A 14,902-nucleotide genomic window follows, 5' to 3' on the forward strand; every position below is an offset into this window, starting at 1 on the left:
ATGACCTGTTCATCTTGGGTGCCCTGCTCGGCATAGTTCATAGCTTCTCTGAGTTCTTCAAGCCCCTTCGCCACGGCAAGGCAGTGATCCATGAAGGGGTTACTTAATTAGTTTTAGTTAGTTAGTTATTTCCTGCCCTTCATACTTACAACCATAAAAAATAAGGTGGGTCCTGAAAACCTATGCCTCAAATGCTGAAAGCCACTGTAATGCCACAATACTAAAATGTTTCTTGTGGCACCCCAAATGTCCATTTTTCATAATAATAATAATAATAATAATAATAATAATAATAATAATCCTAACCCCCTTCTTTACTGATGATTCCCGTGAGTCCCCTGCTGTGATTCTGTGATGCTCAGAATACCCCACAAAAATTGTTGCTAAAAAAACCAACCCAATCATTTGGCCATGCCAACTTTGACATAGGGTCCCAGAAAGTTGACCATGCGTAAGTATAGCCCTCAGCCTTAAAAGGGTTATTTCTACCCATCTGCCCAGATAACACCCAAGCAAAGTTACAGACTGAACTGGTGCTTTCTTCTGTCTCTGTCTGTTTCTGAGAACTACTGTACTGGGTACTTTTATTTATTTTAATTTTAATTCCACTTTCATTGATAGAAATAGGCAAGTACTTTTCAGTTAGAGGTGCTCTACATGTTCAGGAAAAGCACGTAGTACAGGTTCCATAGGTTTCAGAGCAGATGTGTGAGAGCCTGTTTAAATACTCTTGTCAAAAACTCATTGCACGTTTAAAAAGGGGAAAAACCTTCATGTATCAAAAGAAAGACTATGCTAGAATCCTTTTATTGAATATCTCTTGGGCAACTAGTTTTGGAATGGAACCCAAAAATGACACCACCACCCAAAAAATTTGGAATTGCGCCACATGCTTTTCTGTGTACAGAGATTTAATCATTGTACATAGTAATTAAATACGTTTCTCATGATATTTTCCATGGGTAATGAATTTTCTTCGGAATGACTAATTCCTTTTTACCTTAGTGCTATGGTGGAGATGATCAAAGCGATGAAACAGTAGAAGAAACAGATTTTGAGACTGAGGAAGATGACGACGACTCTGAGGATGATTATCTAAATGACGTGGAAGCCAGTGTCTTGGAAAATCCTGTTGGTGGCACAGAAATAGCTAAGGGAGGAAGCTTCCGTAAACGCAGCCTCAGTAGGGCTTCTACGAAAAGATACTCTGACAGGAAAAAGAGGAAGAGGAGGAAGAAGAAGAAAGGGAAGAAGAAGAAAGTGGTTGGTGCTAAGATTAATTCTTAACATGCCTTGTGAGAATAGCATAAAATTTAGAACAGAACATTCCATTTTTGTTAAGATGGTAGTGCATTGTGTTTCTTATACATCATGCTAGACCTGACTACTGTTCAGTTTCAGCTTTCATGAACTCCATAATCCATATTCTTTTTATTGGTGCATGTATGTTGGCTGAGGTTTAAATACAAAGTCTCTATCTGTCAGAAGGCTGCAAGCAACTCCCACGGCCGGTTGCCAGGAACGTACAAAGACAGGGAAAAGTTTCTTAGCATCTGCTTTTTATTCAGTATTTACAGAGAGAGGCTTTGGAACCCAGCCTCTTGGATAATGGCGTTGTCCCAAGTAAATCTCCACACACACCCTTCTCCCCCACTTCCTCATTCGTCATCAGCATCACACTGCTTAGTGGCATCTGTCTTCAAGCTCTTTGCTTTTAAGCTCTGTCTTCAAGCTCTTTGCTACTTTTAAGGCTTGCCGGGTTCTGGGAGATGGTGGGTCTGGAATGCTTTCTAGTGATAACGTGTCAGCCAGCTCTGCCTGCTCCTTCTCTCCCATTATTTACCAACTTTCCCCCTCATCTTCCTCTGAGCTCTGACCTCCCTCGAACCCCTGTTGTAAATCTGACCTGGCTTCCTCTTCTCTGGAAGGGTCAGGCTGGGGAGTCGGTCTCCACCATTCCTCCTCTGCCCAGTCCCTGACACTATCACTCAGAGATAATCTTTCATTAACTCTCTTCAGGGGTCAGTTTGAATGTGTGAAGGAACAAGGAGGACCATGCAGGGGGTGTTCTTCCCCTAAATGATGGTGGGCCTGCTCCCTGGCTGATGCATAACCAGCATTGGTATGGTGGGGACTGTCTAACATGTAGGGTTTTCTGGCACATGAGTAGTCAACCTGGAAATGCCTTCACTACATTCAGTCCAAATGTATCTTATCTTTCCATGGCTGGACTCTGAACAAAGCAATTCTGCAAATTTGAAGCATAGGCCAGAGGTGGGGTCACGCAGTGCCAGCAGGAATTTATCCACCCACTTCCTGAAGGACTCTTATAACAGTGGAAAGTTTCCATTATTATTAAATAGGCAGTGAAAAATAAAGGCAGACCCACCCACCCCAACCAAAGCACAAGAGAGAGGTAAAGCAGATGAGGTGAACCACTGTTTAGATCCACTGGTGGGCAGACTTGACATTTTCCATTGTGGAAACAGACTTGCTTGTCAGGTGACGAATGCCCTGGGAGCGCTCTCTTGTTTTCTTCCCCTATCGCATTTGTCTTCATGCATGGGAAGAAAAAATGGGGGGGGGGGATTGCAGAAATGAGAGACAGTCCAGTGGTTTAGAAAAAGTTGTGCAGAACAAACAAACGAGAGAGTATTGACCAGGCATAGGCAAACTTGGCCCTCCAGATGTTTTGGGACTACAACTCCCCTCACCCCTAGCTAACAGGAACAGTGGTCAGGGATGATGGGAGTTGTAGTCCCAAAAAACATCTGGAGGGCCGAGTTTGCCTATGCCTGGTATTGACAGATGAACAAAATATTGTTTCACAGTAGGCAAAGTGGAAGAAGGGATGGAGTTAAGAGTAGGAAAGTGGAACTGGGAGCCAGTGAAAAACACAGTCCCGGTGTAGCATTCCTGGAAGCATCCATTTTGCAAAGCTGAGAATAGATTTTCCCAGCTGGGTCTTTACCATGAGTGCCCAATTGTTAAGGTTCTACTCTTGTTTTAAATGCATTTGTGTTTTTAACTGTTTTAAATAATCTTTTGAGTAAATCTCCTTAAGACGATGGTTTAAAAGGTAATTAATATATCCATTGTAATAGTAATAATAATATGCCGAAATATGGTCATGCTTCTGTCAGTATCTATCAATCCTGTGAAAAATAGCTTGTCTGAAAAACTTGCCTCATGACTTCATGTGATATTTTCTACAAACTTGTATGCTTGATTCTGTCTTCATGTAACCTGACATAAAGATACACCTATGTCCATATCTGCAGAAAAAGATATATTGGTTAAATTGCAGTTTTGTACAACTCTCTGGTGGTTTTGGTAATTGGACTTGACTGATAGACAAAGCAATTTGGAAGAGGTTTGATACACTCGTGATATTACTTCCTAACCACCAACTTCAAGGATGGCTGTAGCTGTGCTAGACTCATGTTCTCTATTTTTACTTTTTAATTTTTAAACATTGAGATCCCTTTTTTCTGAAGAATTAAGCGGCTTACATCAAAACATGAAAATGATGAGAAATCAAAATTAAATTAAAAGACTCTTTTAAAAATCATTCATCAGAAAGGTTCATGCGTTAAAGTTGCCATTCATTATGACTGATCCAGTTTGACTTTTCAGTGCCCTTTTGGATAGATTTTGACATGAGTTGGCCTTTTGTTCCATTTTTCCTCTTTGTTTTCTCCACATTTTTGAGCAGTTAAAACTTTGCTGACAATCAATGGGTGTGCATAGCTCAGTAAGTTTCCGTATTTAGTACATTCTGAGTTCATACTAATTTCCCAGCAATCTTCTGCTAGCATGGTTCATCGCCCAAGCAATTACATTACCCCCTTCGGTGTTCTCACCCGCTGGTGACAACTGGAATTTTGTCTCTTACAGGAAGAGAAGCTCCCTGAGGTGCCTTATTCTAGAATTCTAGCCCTGAATAAGCCCGAATTCTGCTCTATAGTGTTTGGAATCATTGCTGCTGCCATTGGAGGTGGTGTCACGCCTGCCTTTGCTGTTTTGTTCGGTAAAATAATTGGGGTAAGTTTAGAAGCTTATACTTCAGCCTCTGTAAAAACCTTTTGCTTCCACTTTCTATTCTCTTTAGGATGTTACCCTCTTCTCAGTTCAGTGAAAACAAAGAAATTCAGTGTGTCATTGGTTGGTTTTCCATAATGACATCTGCTCCAAGTGCCTTTATAATAAGGATACTTGCCAGCACCTTTTGCTCTCAACCAGTGCATACTTTTAAAAAACCACATTCTAGATAATTTAAAAGCCTGAAAGATTTAATGGCAATATGCATTAAATATTGGGCAACTGTGGAGGCAGCCTGTGGGGCTATGGAGCTGCCCTCCTGCCACTGGCCTCGCTACAGCTTACTCGTCTGGGAGCAGTAGAGAAGTTGGGGCTGCAAGAGTACTGGATAGGCTCTGCCCGTGCAGCCCAGTTTGACTCACATAAGCTACAGTGACTCTGGTGTCAGGTCAGGAGGGTAGCTTTCAGTCTTCCCCACTGCATGCCTTTTTATGGGCCAACTAGAAATTACCGTATTTTTCTGTGTATAAGACGAGATTTTTAGCTTTAAAAATTATGTTAAAAATTGGGGGTCGTGTTATACACAGATAGTGCAGAAGGGGGACGGGAGTGATTGGTTGCAGCCATGAGCAGGAGATTGTCAGCGGCTATTGGGCGGTTGATTGGTGGCCGCGGCAAGGGTTGTTGTCAATTGGCTGCCCCTGTGTCAATTGGGCGGGTGAGTGGCGGCTTTTGCTTTGCTTGCGATTTTAGCGTTGGTCAGTTGGGTGAGTGATTTTCGGCAAACCCCCCCCCAAAAAAAAACCTCAAGAGCTCTTGACAATCTCCCCCCATTTTCTTAATTTGGAGTCCCCACAAACAGGGGGCATGTTATACACGGAAAAATACAGTACATAAGTTGGCTTTCTGATTTGGACATATTTGGCCAGTTAAAAAAGATCTTGCCTGGCTTCCAGTTTGTTTCCAATCAGAATTCAAAATGCATATAACATTTTAAAGCCCTAGGTAGCTTTAAAGGGCAACTCCATCCATATTAATCTTTCCAGTATTCTAACACTGGGAGAGTCTCTTCTCTCAGGGTCTCTGGCTTTTGAAGTGGAGGACAGAGCCTCTTCAGTGATGGCTCTCTTCTCCCAGGCCTTTGGCTAACTAAACAAACTATGGTCTTTTAAACTGGCGGGCTGGGGGTATTGTTTTTGTTTGTTACCATGTTATGTATTATTGTTTTTTTATTATATTGTAAATCACCATGTGATCCTCGGGTGACGGGCAGTGTAGAAAATAAATAAATGATTTTCTAGTACTGGTGACTAACTCTGTGCTTTGTAACCCAGGCTTTCCAAGAAACAGACGAAGCCAAGAAAAGCCAAAAAACAGTGTTGTTTTCTCTTATGTTCCTTATGTTGGGAGTGATCAGCTTAATAACATATGTTGTCCAGGTAAGGACACTCCTAAGGCCTACTTAATAATAATAATAATAATATCAGAATGGAGCAGCAGATTGCTGAAATTTGTGAGACCATGATAATGTACCAATTCACTCAGAAAATTCAAGCAAAACAAGGAATCCCTGTCCCCACTCCCCAGCAAAAAATAAATAAATGGTGTTGAGGCACCATGGTTTTCACTTATTTAAGATATACAAGCCTTCAAGCTTCTGGGCACATTTCAATCAAATAATGATGCATGATTACTTTAAACTCTGGTTGTAATGGGATCCATGGCAGCTGCAGAACTGGGGTTGGGGTGCAAGATGATGAGAGTAGGATCCTACCACCTATTTCTATGAACTTCTGTGCCCCAGCGACCTAAAACTGATATTGCAAAGGCAACAGCTGGACTGGGTTGTAGCTTCATAAATGGAGGGAGGAGCTGCTGTCGCTTAGAAATACAACCACTGCAGTGCATTCAGTATGATAAGTACACCAAATGTAAAGAAAATGGGATGAGGTGTTGGGTAAAATAATATTTAGGACCGATAGTGCAGCAACCTATGTGTCTGGTAGCCAGTAGCACCAAGAAAGAAGATGATTGTTGCAGTTTCAGGAAGCTAGTTTGTACTCCTATCTGACTGCTTATTTTTGCGCATGTTTTGCCGCTCCTGTTCATGTCCCCTTCTTGTTACTGCATTTCTCAGACCAACATCTAGTCCCCCTCTGCCCCCTGGAACTTGGGACTAGAAAGGTGGACTAGTAACCTTCATGATCAGTACTCACAATTTGTGGGTGTTATGTTTATAGGACACTTTATCAGTGTCTTAATTAGAGGAGCAAGCTTGAAAAGGCAAAAGGGTGACTAGTTTTGCAAATTGGCCTTATTTCTATTCTAGAAGCACTAGAATGGAAATACAGTGTGTGTTGTAATGAAGACAGCCTGGTTCTTGTTCAACTAACAGAAAAAATGTTGGCCCTCAGCAACCTTTCCTCAACTTAGCTTAACAAATGGAAAAATACCAGAACATACTGTAGGATTTCTATTGAGCTCTGTATTAGTAAATAGCTTCAACTCTTCCAGCGCTTTAGTCTATAGCTCGTCAGTCTTAAAAATGTTATGGCATTGTACAGCTAAATAAAATCTAAATGCTTTATGTTTACATTTTTCAGGGATTCATGTTTGGGAGGTCTGGGGAAGCTCTGACTATGCGGTTGAGATCACTTTCATTCAAAGCATTGCTTCAACAGGTAACACCAACAGATACAGGAAAAGGTGGGCAATATTGTGGGTGGGTCTGGGATGTGGTCCATTGTCTTCAGGGGCAGTCTCCAGTCTCCATGCTGAAGGCCAAGTAGAAGCCTCAAGTCATTATACAAAAGATTGCGGGAACATAGGAAGTTGACATGCTGAGTCAGACCATCTAGCTCAGTGTTGTCTCCAATGATTGGCCACAACTCTTGCTTGGAGATGCCAAAGATTCAGCCCGAGGCAAAACTTGTGCTCTGTCACAGAGCTACAATCCCTCCCAACTTCTTAAGGGTTTCTTTAGAAAGAAAAAAACTATCATGTACGGTACTTCAAATGCTTCATAGGCTGCTTTGAGCCATGACAATATACATTTGCAAAGGCAAAAATTATCTGAACACTCTTTCATTTTCAGGAGATTGGATGGTTTGATGACCATAACAACGGCATCGGAGTTTTGCTAACCCGGCTTGCAACAGATGCTTCTCAAGTCAAAGGAGTATGTTTTCCATTTATTTAGGCGTCTTTAAAAAAATTGAATTGAAATTTAAATTGCAGTGGTTTCAAAAAGAAGCTTTTGTGGAAAGAGCATAATAAATCTATTTTTGTAACTGCATGGCATTTAATGTACCACACAGACAGTGGGTTGTATCAAGTACTGGTCATACTCAGAGTAGACAATCGGAAATTAATGGATATGACCAACTTGGGTTCATAAATTTCAGAGAGTCTGCTCTGAATGAAACTGAGCAGTGCACAACTCATTGTCTTTTATTTGTGGCTGCTATTGATGATTCAGCTTGCTATAAGCTTGACTTCTGTAAATGTAGCTTGTTGAATATAATGCACACCTCGGGGCCTTTGGTTGGTTAAGAGTGAGAGAGGTCAGTCTAGAGAGGATCTCCTGCAGTCACTTAAATGTTGTTTGACAGAGATGTCTCTGGATGATTTATTTCAGCACGGTGACATTGGGTTGCAGGTGTAATTGTGCCAGCTAGCCTACTAGACTTGTAGCATCTCATGCTGACATCATGTTGGCATAGAGACTCTTACTTTCATTGCAAGGTGCCTTTGCAAAAATCCTGATGAATCATTCTAACTAACAAAGAGGAATTTTGTGAGGACTACTGAACGGCTTTTCAAAACTTTTAGGAACATGACTTGGCAAGAGCAGGGCTGCTATATTGGTTGAAGCTAAAGAGAGATTAAGTATGTGCATTGTGCACATTCTTAGTTAAACTCCCAAGTATAATTGTGACTCACTTGCTATTTTAGGATGACAATGGCTAGCCGTATGCAGAGTTAGACCCACTAATGAACATGATTAACTTTGCAATTAATTCTTTAATGAGGTTAACTTCCAACGTGTTGTCTTTTGTTTGTGTTATTTCTAGGCTACTGGAAGTCGGCTGGCCTTATTAACCTCAACGATCTTTACACTCTTGACAGCTATTATTATTGCTTTTGTGCATGGCTGGCAATTAACATTGCTCATCCTGGCCTGTATTCCTTTCGTTATGATAGCCCATGTTATACGACTGAAATCAGTGACTGGCCATGCGTCAAAGGATCAAAAAGCCCTCGAGGAAGCTGGAAGAGTGAGTTCTATATAGTTAAAACATGTGGTTCTGATTAGATCTGTGGCAGTGAGAGAAGGGAAAATTTCCAACACGGCTCTTAACTTTTATTCATGTCCACTAATGCCTATCCCAGAAGCCCTTGGTTGGTTTGTCGATTGGCTTATTCAAAATATTTCTATATCATCAAGTTTTCAACACTGTAAAAGGATGAACACTGATTTAAAACACACTCCACTAAAGCCAACCATTAAAACAGTTGATGTGAATGCCCTAGAAATCTATATAGGGTTTGTTCAAACAGCTTAGTTCTCAAATGTTTTGGCTCCTGAATGCCACAAACCCATAAGTGACTGTTTCGGTTTGCAAACTATTTTTGGAAGCCGAACATCTGATGAGGCTTCCGCGGCTTCTGGTTGGTTGCAGGAGCTTTCTGCAACCAATCAGAAACTGCGCTTCAGTTTCTGAATGTTTTGGAAGTCGAACTGACTTCTGGAACAGTTTCCGTTCAACTTCCGAGGTGCGACTGTATATGGAACTGGAAGAAGTCCCCAGCTGTATTTGGGTGCCCTCAGGTGACAGACTGGCTGAGGCAGAATCGTGGCCGCTTTCCTGATATGACTGCTGGGATATCAATACTCACAGTGGGGACAGTGATTCCTCCACAAGGTGCTCAGCATGGTGCACTTTGGATGGTCTGGCAAGTACTTGACTGAAGGAGTAACCCTGCAGATAACCACTTCTAATATGTTACTTCAGGTTTCAAGGACACTGCCCCAAACCTTCCGGGTGCAAGTGCCTGACTTGTGACATTGTTTCAATGCCTGGATCCTTAGTTGCACCTAGTTCAATATTGTGTATGGCTATGAGGTTAAGCATCTAATGGAGAAAAAAAAAAATTCCAGTCCGGTAACTTCTGTTTCAGTGTATCTGAAGAAGTGTGCATGCACACGAAAGCTCATACCAAGAACTAACTTAGTTGGTCTTTAAGGTGCTACTGGAAGGAAATTTTTTTGTTTTGACTATGGCAGACCAACACGGCTACCTATCTGTAACTGCATCTAATGGAGAACACCTAACCTTTTGTGAAATCAGGATTTTCTAAAGCCTTGTACATTCCTTGTTTCCCAAATCAGATTTCAACAGAAGCTGTAGAAAATATAAGAACTGTGGTTTCATTAACAAGAGAAGACAGATTTTTTGAGAGATATATTTCAAGCGTAGAAGGTCCATACAGGTAAATTTGTATACAAGTCTGTCGTCGTCTTCTTTGAGTTCTTGACTTTTATTTCTTAATTACATTATTTCACAAATTAAAAATATTCTTGTGCATAATTATGTTAAATTCCTGGAAGTGTGATTGAAGCCACCTTGTACCATTTTCCCATACACAATTTAGATAGATAGATATCACCCCTTTAAGGTCCAAATATCTGGGGCTTGCGGTGGCTTTAAACAGCTAGTACCAAAATGTGCAGTTGAGTGATGTGTAAAGTCCAGTAGCTCCTGCAGAACTTTGAATATGTTGAGTTTTAGCATACAACTGCCAGACAGTCTTTTCAGCTAATAGTAGTGGTATGCCAAAACTTTGGTGCATGCAGAAACCACCATTCAAACAGTCTTATTTGTGTTCCCAGCAGTTCTGAGTTCATGTGATGATGTGTCTCCCATGATCCTCTTTTAGTATTGTAATGGAAAGGGAGGAATTTCTACTTCATTTACAGCTAATTTTGTGAACGGTCTTACTGATGACACCAGAGACCGGAGCATTAGCTTGATCCAAGCTGGTTTAGTATTAGTGGAGTAAAAGTCTTGGTTTTGATACCATGTCTCTCAGTGTGCAGCATGGCTTCATCTTGTTCTGTTGCCCTACTCAGCTCACCTACACAGATTGGATGGCATGCGTATCTTAATTATGAGAAAGTAAAAGTCAATAAAGAATTCACAAATCATATATTAAGAGGTGCATTATACAAAGTTTAGAACAAATATAGATTGCATCTGGAACCACAGACACCTTGGTGGATATCACCGCTGGAGGCATATGCTATCCAAAAATTGAATATGAGGACAAATTGGCTAACGTATAGACAATTATTGAAAGAGGAAGAAGGGAAACTCAGATTAAAATCATATGAAGAGATACGGCAATATGAAGTTGACAGATGGCAGTATATACAACTTAGAAGTATATTCAACTCGGATCAAAAGAAAGGATTTGCAAAAGAGGATTCGAAATTTAACGTCACAGAATAACAAGAAATTGTTATCACTTACACAGATTGGGCACAGTATGTAAGTGGTGAAGACCCTTGCTTGACCAATCTTGCCCGATAACAGTGACAAGCTATTGGGCTTATGGTATTTGGATTTGTGCTACTTGCTTGTTATGCCCAACATATATAGATGAGTCATGTCCCAAGATGGGCTGGGTGTTGAGAAAATGGGCAGTATGATTCCACTACCCCCATTTGTTGAGGATTCATTTCTTCAGTGTGGTTTTTTGGTTTTAAAAGCTTACTAGCATCTTAGTCAATGACTCTGACTTGCTTTTTAAAAATGCTTTGGGAGTAGAAGCTCTACTGTTCCTCTTATTTCATGATGAATTGTGACTCTTTAATTGGCTTTCTCGTTTATCAGGGACTCTCTGAAGAAGGCTCCCCTTCATGGAGTTACATATGGAATAGCCCAGTGTTTCAACTTTTTTATAAATGCTGCTGTCTTCAGATTTGGAGCATGGCTTATTGCCCATTGTTTAATGGACTTCGAGCAACTTTTTATGTGAGTGTGTCTTCTGTATTTTGTAAGAGCTCGAAATATAAACTGATTTTAAATACTAATGTGAAAATCTATAAACATAAATATATATAACTATCAAAAAGTTTCCTGACGCCTTCTGATCTGCAAGAGACTGTGACAGAGGAGGAGCAAGCAACAAAGTTCCATACTGCCCTCACTTGAAGTTTGGACAAAGGGTGGGAGTCCCACATTAAAGTTTCCCAAATGTTGAGTGTTATGTGTGAATAACTACAAGTCTGCAAATCAATCATTGGTGCAATCAGGTACATAAATTGTATACTCATTGAATAAAACACCTCTGATTTAACTTGAGCATTGTTATAATAGTCTTTTGCTTAGTTATACTTTTATAGATTCACATTGCAATTATGTGTGTGTTACTGCAGTCTCAAGTATATTTTCTTAACTTAAGTAGGCTTGGATAGTCCTACAAATAATTTATCATGAATTGAATTGCAGACAGTGGGTGCACTTTTAGGCTTCCTCTTATGTATATAGAGTATGTACACAATATGTACAGATACACTATTTTAGTGATAGGATAAGTGTGTTAGAGATGCACTGTACATAGTAATATCACAGGCCTGTTAAAAGGAGCTCATTGTATAAATCTCAGTTCTGCAAGATAAACAGTAGTTGCAGTTCAATCCAGAGATGTATGGCATCTGCTTTTCAATACAAAACATTTGCTTTTCTATGCTTCTATGTTTTGTGTTTTACAGAGTCTTCTCTTCTGTGATTTTTGCTGCTATGAATGTTGCTCAGTCCAGTTCTCTTGCACCAGATTTTGGCAAATCAAAGGTTTCTGCACAAAGAATTTTTCAGCTTTTGGATCGGAAGCCAGTGATTGATAGCTATAGTGAAGAAGGTGAAAAATTGGTAAGACGATACAGATAGTGCTTTCAGAATAGAATTGTTGTGGTTCTTTTATTAACAGGGCTCAGTGTAGCCTACTGGAATAAAAAAAAGAGAAATATAATGCTGTTTTATTTACTGGCGTCAGCTCAGTTTCTGTTTGCTTAAAATCGGCTTCAGAAATAAACTCCTTTATTTGAGATATGGCTTTATACATAACCCATAACATATATCTGTGTTCATTTCCCACCCACCCCGCAATGTAGGTGAAATTTGATGGCAACATTGAATTCAGAGACATCCATTTTGAATATCCAACTAGAGCAGAAGTTCAAGTTTTGCAGGGACTCAGTTTAAAGGTTAACAAGGGACAAACTCTGGCATTGGTGGGAAGCAGTGGTTGTGGCAAAAGCACCTCCATCCAGCTTCTGGAGAGATTCTACGACCCAGGAGCAGGACAAGTGGTGAGTAGGGATGGACAGATCTGGCTATTTCCATTCTGTGTCAGTTTTGTATGTGTTCAAAATAAGTCCATTCGATCCTGTCATTTGCCATTTCTTTTAAACACACAAAAATTGCTTTTAAATTGTACATATTTTATCTGATATGCAGATTTTTGTATTTACTTTCTCCTAAAAATTCATGTTTATATATGCTACATGTCTATATATTTTCCCCAACAAAAAATATAGACCATAAACTTGGTGCGTCCATTAAATTTTACGCAGGTTCAGCTGCCTATTGTTGTGCCTTTCAACTCTGCAGAAGCTCATTTCAAACTTTCTGTACTTCCATTTCTACCTACAGCTTGCAGATGGCGTGGACACCAAATCTCTACATATACAGTGGCTAAGATCCAGACTTGGTCTTGTGCAACAGGAGCCTATTCTCTTTGATTGCAGTATTACAGAGAACATCCAGTATGGCGACAACAGCCGAGTAGTCAGTCAGGAAGAAGTTGAAGAAGCAGCTAAAGCAGCTAATATCCACAACTTCATAGAAAATCTCCCAGAGGTAAATGAAGATGTCCTTACGTTTTCCAGCATTCTCTTTCTCCAGAGGAATAACTATCCTATTTTGCACAAATCCCAGTTGCATAGAAACCTACAACTAAATCCTTTGCAGGAGGGAAGGGGCATCTTTCCTGTCTAGGGTCCTTCTGAGGAGGCCATGTGCTAATGGTGGACAGGGCTAGAGCCAAAATTGGGTGGTGTATCCTTTTCTCTCTGTGTCACATCTCCCCGCACTCCGGTCATTCTCTCTCCCTGCCACATATCTGAAATTAGGCCAAGGGCTACAGGTAGCCCACCTTATCATATTGACTTATAAAGTATGGTCAGAGATTAATTTTTAAATGCATATTTAAGGCTGCATTCCCATGCACACTTATCCTTGAGTAAGTCCTGTTGCAAGCAGTGAGTCTTGCTTCTGTTGAAACATCTGCACAGGATCCAGATGCACAGCCTATTAGTTTTGATAGGATGCGGAAAGGAAAGGTCTAACTTGCTCTTCACAACACTCACAATATCTGTGATCTTTTCTTTTTTAAAAACAACAACAACCACCTACAGAAATATAATACTCGAGTAGGTGACAAAGGAGCACAGCTTTCAGGAGGACAGAAACAAAGAATAGCCATTGCCCGTGCCCTTGTCCGAAAACCAGCAGTACTTCTTCTGGATGAAGCCACGTCAGCTCTTGACACAGAAAGTGAAAAGGTTAGTCAACTTGCAGCCTTGCTTCCTGCACTGCAGCAGGGTAGGGATGAATCGAGGCTATCATTCTAAAGATTATTTTTTTCTTTGCCCATGCCTGCAGATTGTCCAGAAGGCCTTGGATGAAGCTAGAAAGGGTCGGACCTGCATCGTCATTGCTCATCGGTTGTCCACGATCCAGAATTCTGACATCATAGCAGTCATCCAGAATGGCAAAGTAGTGGAACAGGGAACTCACAGCCAGCTGCTGGCCATGGGTGGATTCTATCATGCACTTGTCAATGCACAAGTACCTCATTAGCCCAGGCTGCAAAGTCTGTGGATACCAAAAAAACAAAAACAAAAAACCCTCAAATTATGCCTAAGGCAACATTGTACTTGAGTCTGTCAAAGAACAGTCCCCTGTACCATATGACGAAACCACATTTGGAAATGAAGAAGTTGTGTAATATAAGGAAGAGGGGAGAATCTCCTGTTCCGAGAAGAGGGAAGTCAAGTCGTCCTTTGGCATGTTTATGCCCTTCAGCACCCCTGAAATAGTTCTTTGGGTCCCAATCAAGATGAAGGCTAACTGTGCCTTGTTTCTTATCGCCATCACCAGGTAATGCTCAGGAGCCTGTGAATGTGGGAGGCAGGCCTGCTGCGCATCTTCATGAGAAACGAAAGAGATTTATTTATATTTTACTTTGTTACAGAATGTTTTTGTATCATGGTGTTGATTTTACTTTTGTAATAGTAATAAAAAACAAAACAAAACTGGGAAACCCCAGTAAGAACTAATAGAATTTACTGGTAAGGTTGGAACCGGCTTGAAAGCTGTCAGACCCAATGTTATGCCCCAAGGCAAAAGATTTAACTTCCACAAGACGCTAGAAGCAGAGAAGTAGTTCTAATGTGGTGGAAGCAGCTAAAAGTGCCTGCAGAACGTTTCTTTGCTGATTAACCAAGTGAGCCCGTTCATTAATTTCAGGGAAATATATATTTTTAAAGCTATTTTCTGAACACTATATCCAGCATACAAGTTTTTCCTCACCCCATTTTATCTGCACAGCAATCATGAGAGAAAGAGCAGCTGGGCTCACAGTCGTCCACTGAGCTTCATAGCTGTGTGGGGTTTAAACCGAGGGCCTTCTCAAGCCTAGTTGGTTTCACCATGCTCACTTTTTCTGTAGGGTCAGTATCAGCACTGCATGAAGGAAACTTGAAAGTCAAATTTAGCAACACTGCAAAGTCTAC

The 14,902-nt window shown here is 40.7% G+C and overlaps 1 protein-coding gene across 6 annotated transcripts in view; it reads left to right on the forward strand.

The window, feature by feature from the left end:
• The window catches only part of ABCB5 (ATP binding cassette subfamily B member 5), a 58,493-nt gene extending 44,058 nt beyond the window's left edge, over positions 1-14,435 (forward strand). For all 6 annotated transcript variants that reach the window (XM_083705223.1, XM_083705226.1, XM_083705225.1 and 3 more), the window contains 13 exons: positions 1,006-1,263; positions 3,898-4,044; positions 5,376-5,480; positions 6,645-6,722; positions 7,136-7,219; positions 8,115-8,318; positions 9,434-9,534; positions 10,938-11,078; positions 11,819-11,975; positions 12,218-12,415; positions 12,759-12,965; positions 13,523-13,669; positions 13,770-14,435. In XM_083705223.1, the coding sequence (XP_083561349.1) occupies positions 1,006-1,263; positions 3,898-4,044; positions 5,376-5,480; positions 6,645-6,722; positions 7,136-7,219; positions 8,115-8,318; positions 9,434-9,534; positions 10,938-11,078; positions 11,819-11,975; positions 12,218-12,415; positions 12,759-12,965; positions 13,523-13,669; positions 13,770-13,967 (2,025 nt within the window). In that variant the 3' untranslated portion in view covers positions 13,968-14,435. The remainder of the gene's footprint in view (positions 1-1,005; positions 1,264-3,897; positions 4,045-5,375; positions 5,481-6,644; positions 6,723-7,135; positions 7,220-8,114; positions 8,319-9,433; positions 9,535-10,937; positions 11,079-11,818; positions 11,976-12,217; positions 12,416-12,758; positions 12,966-13,522; positions 13,670-13,769) is intronic.
• Positions 14,436-14,902: the final 467 nt, after the last annotated feature.

Source organism: Podarcis gaigeae (genome assembly GCF_964106915.1).
Source record: "Podarcis gaigeae genome assembly, chromosome: 12".
Lineage (NCBI taxonomy): Eukaryota > Metazoa > Chordata > Lepidosauria > Squamata > Lacertidae > Podarcis > Podarcis gaigeae.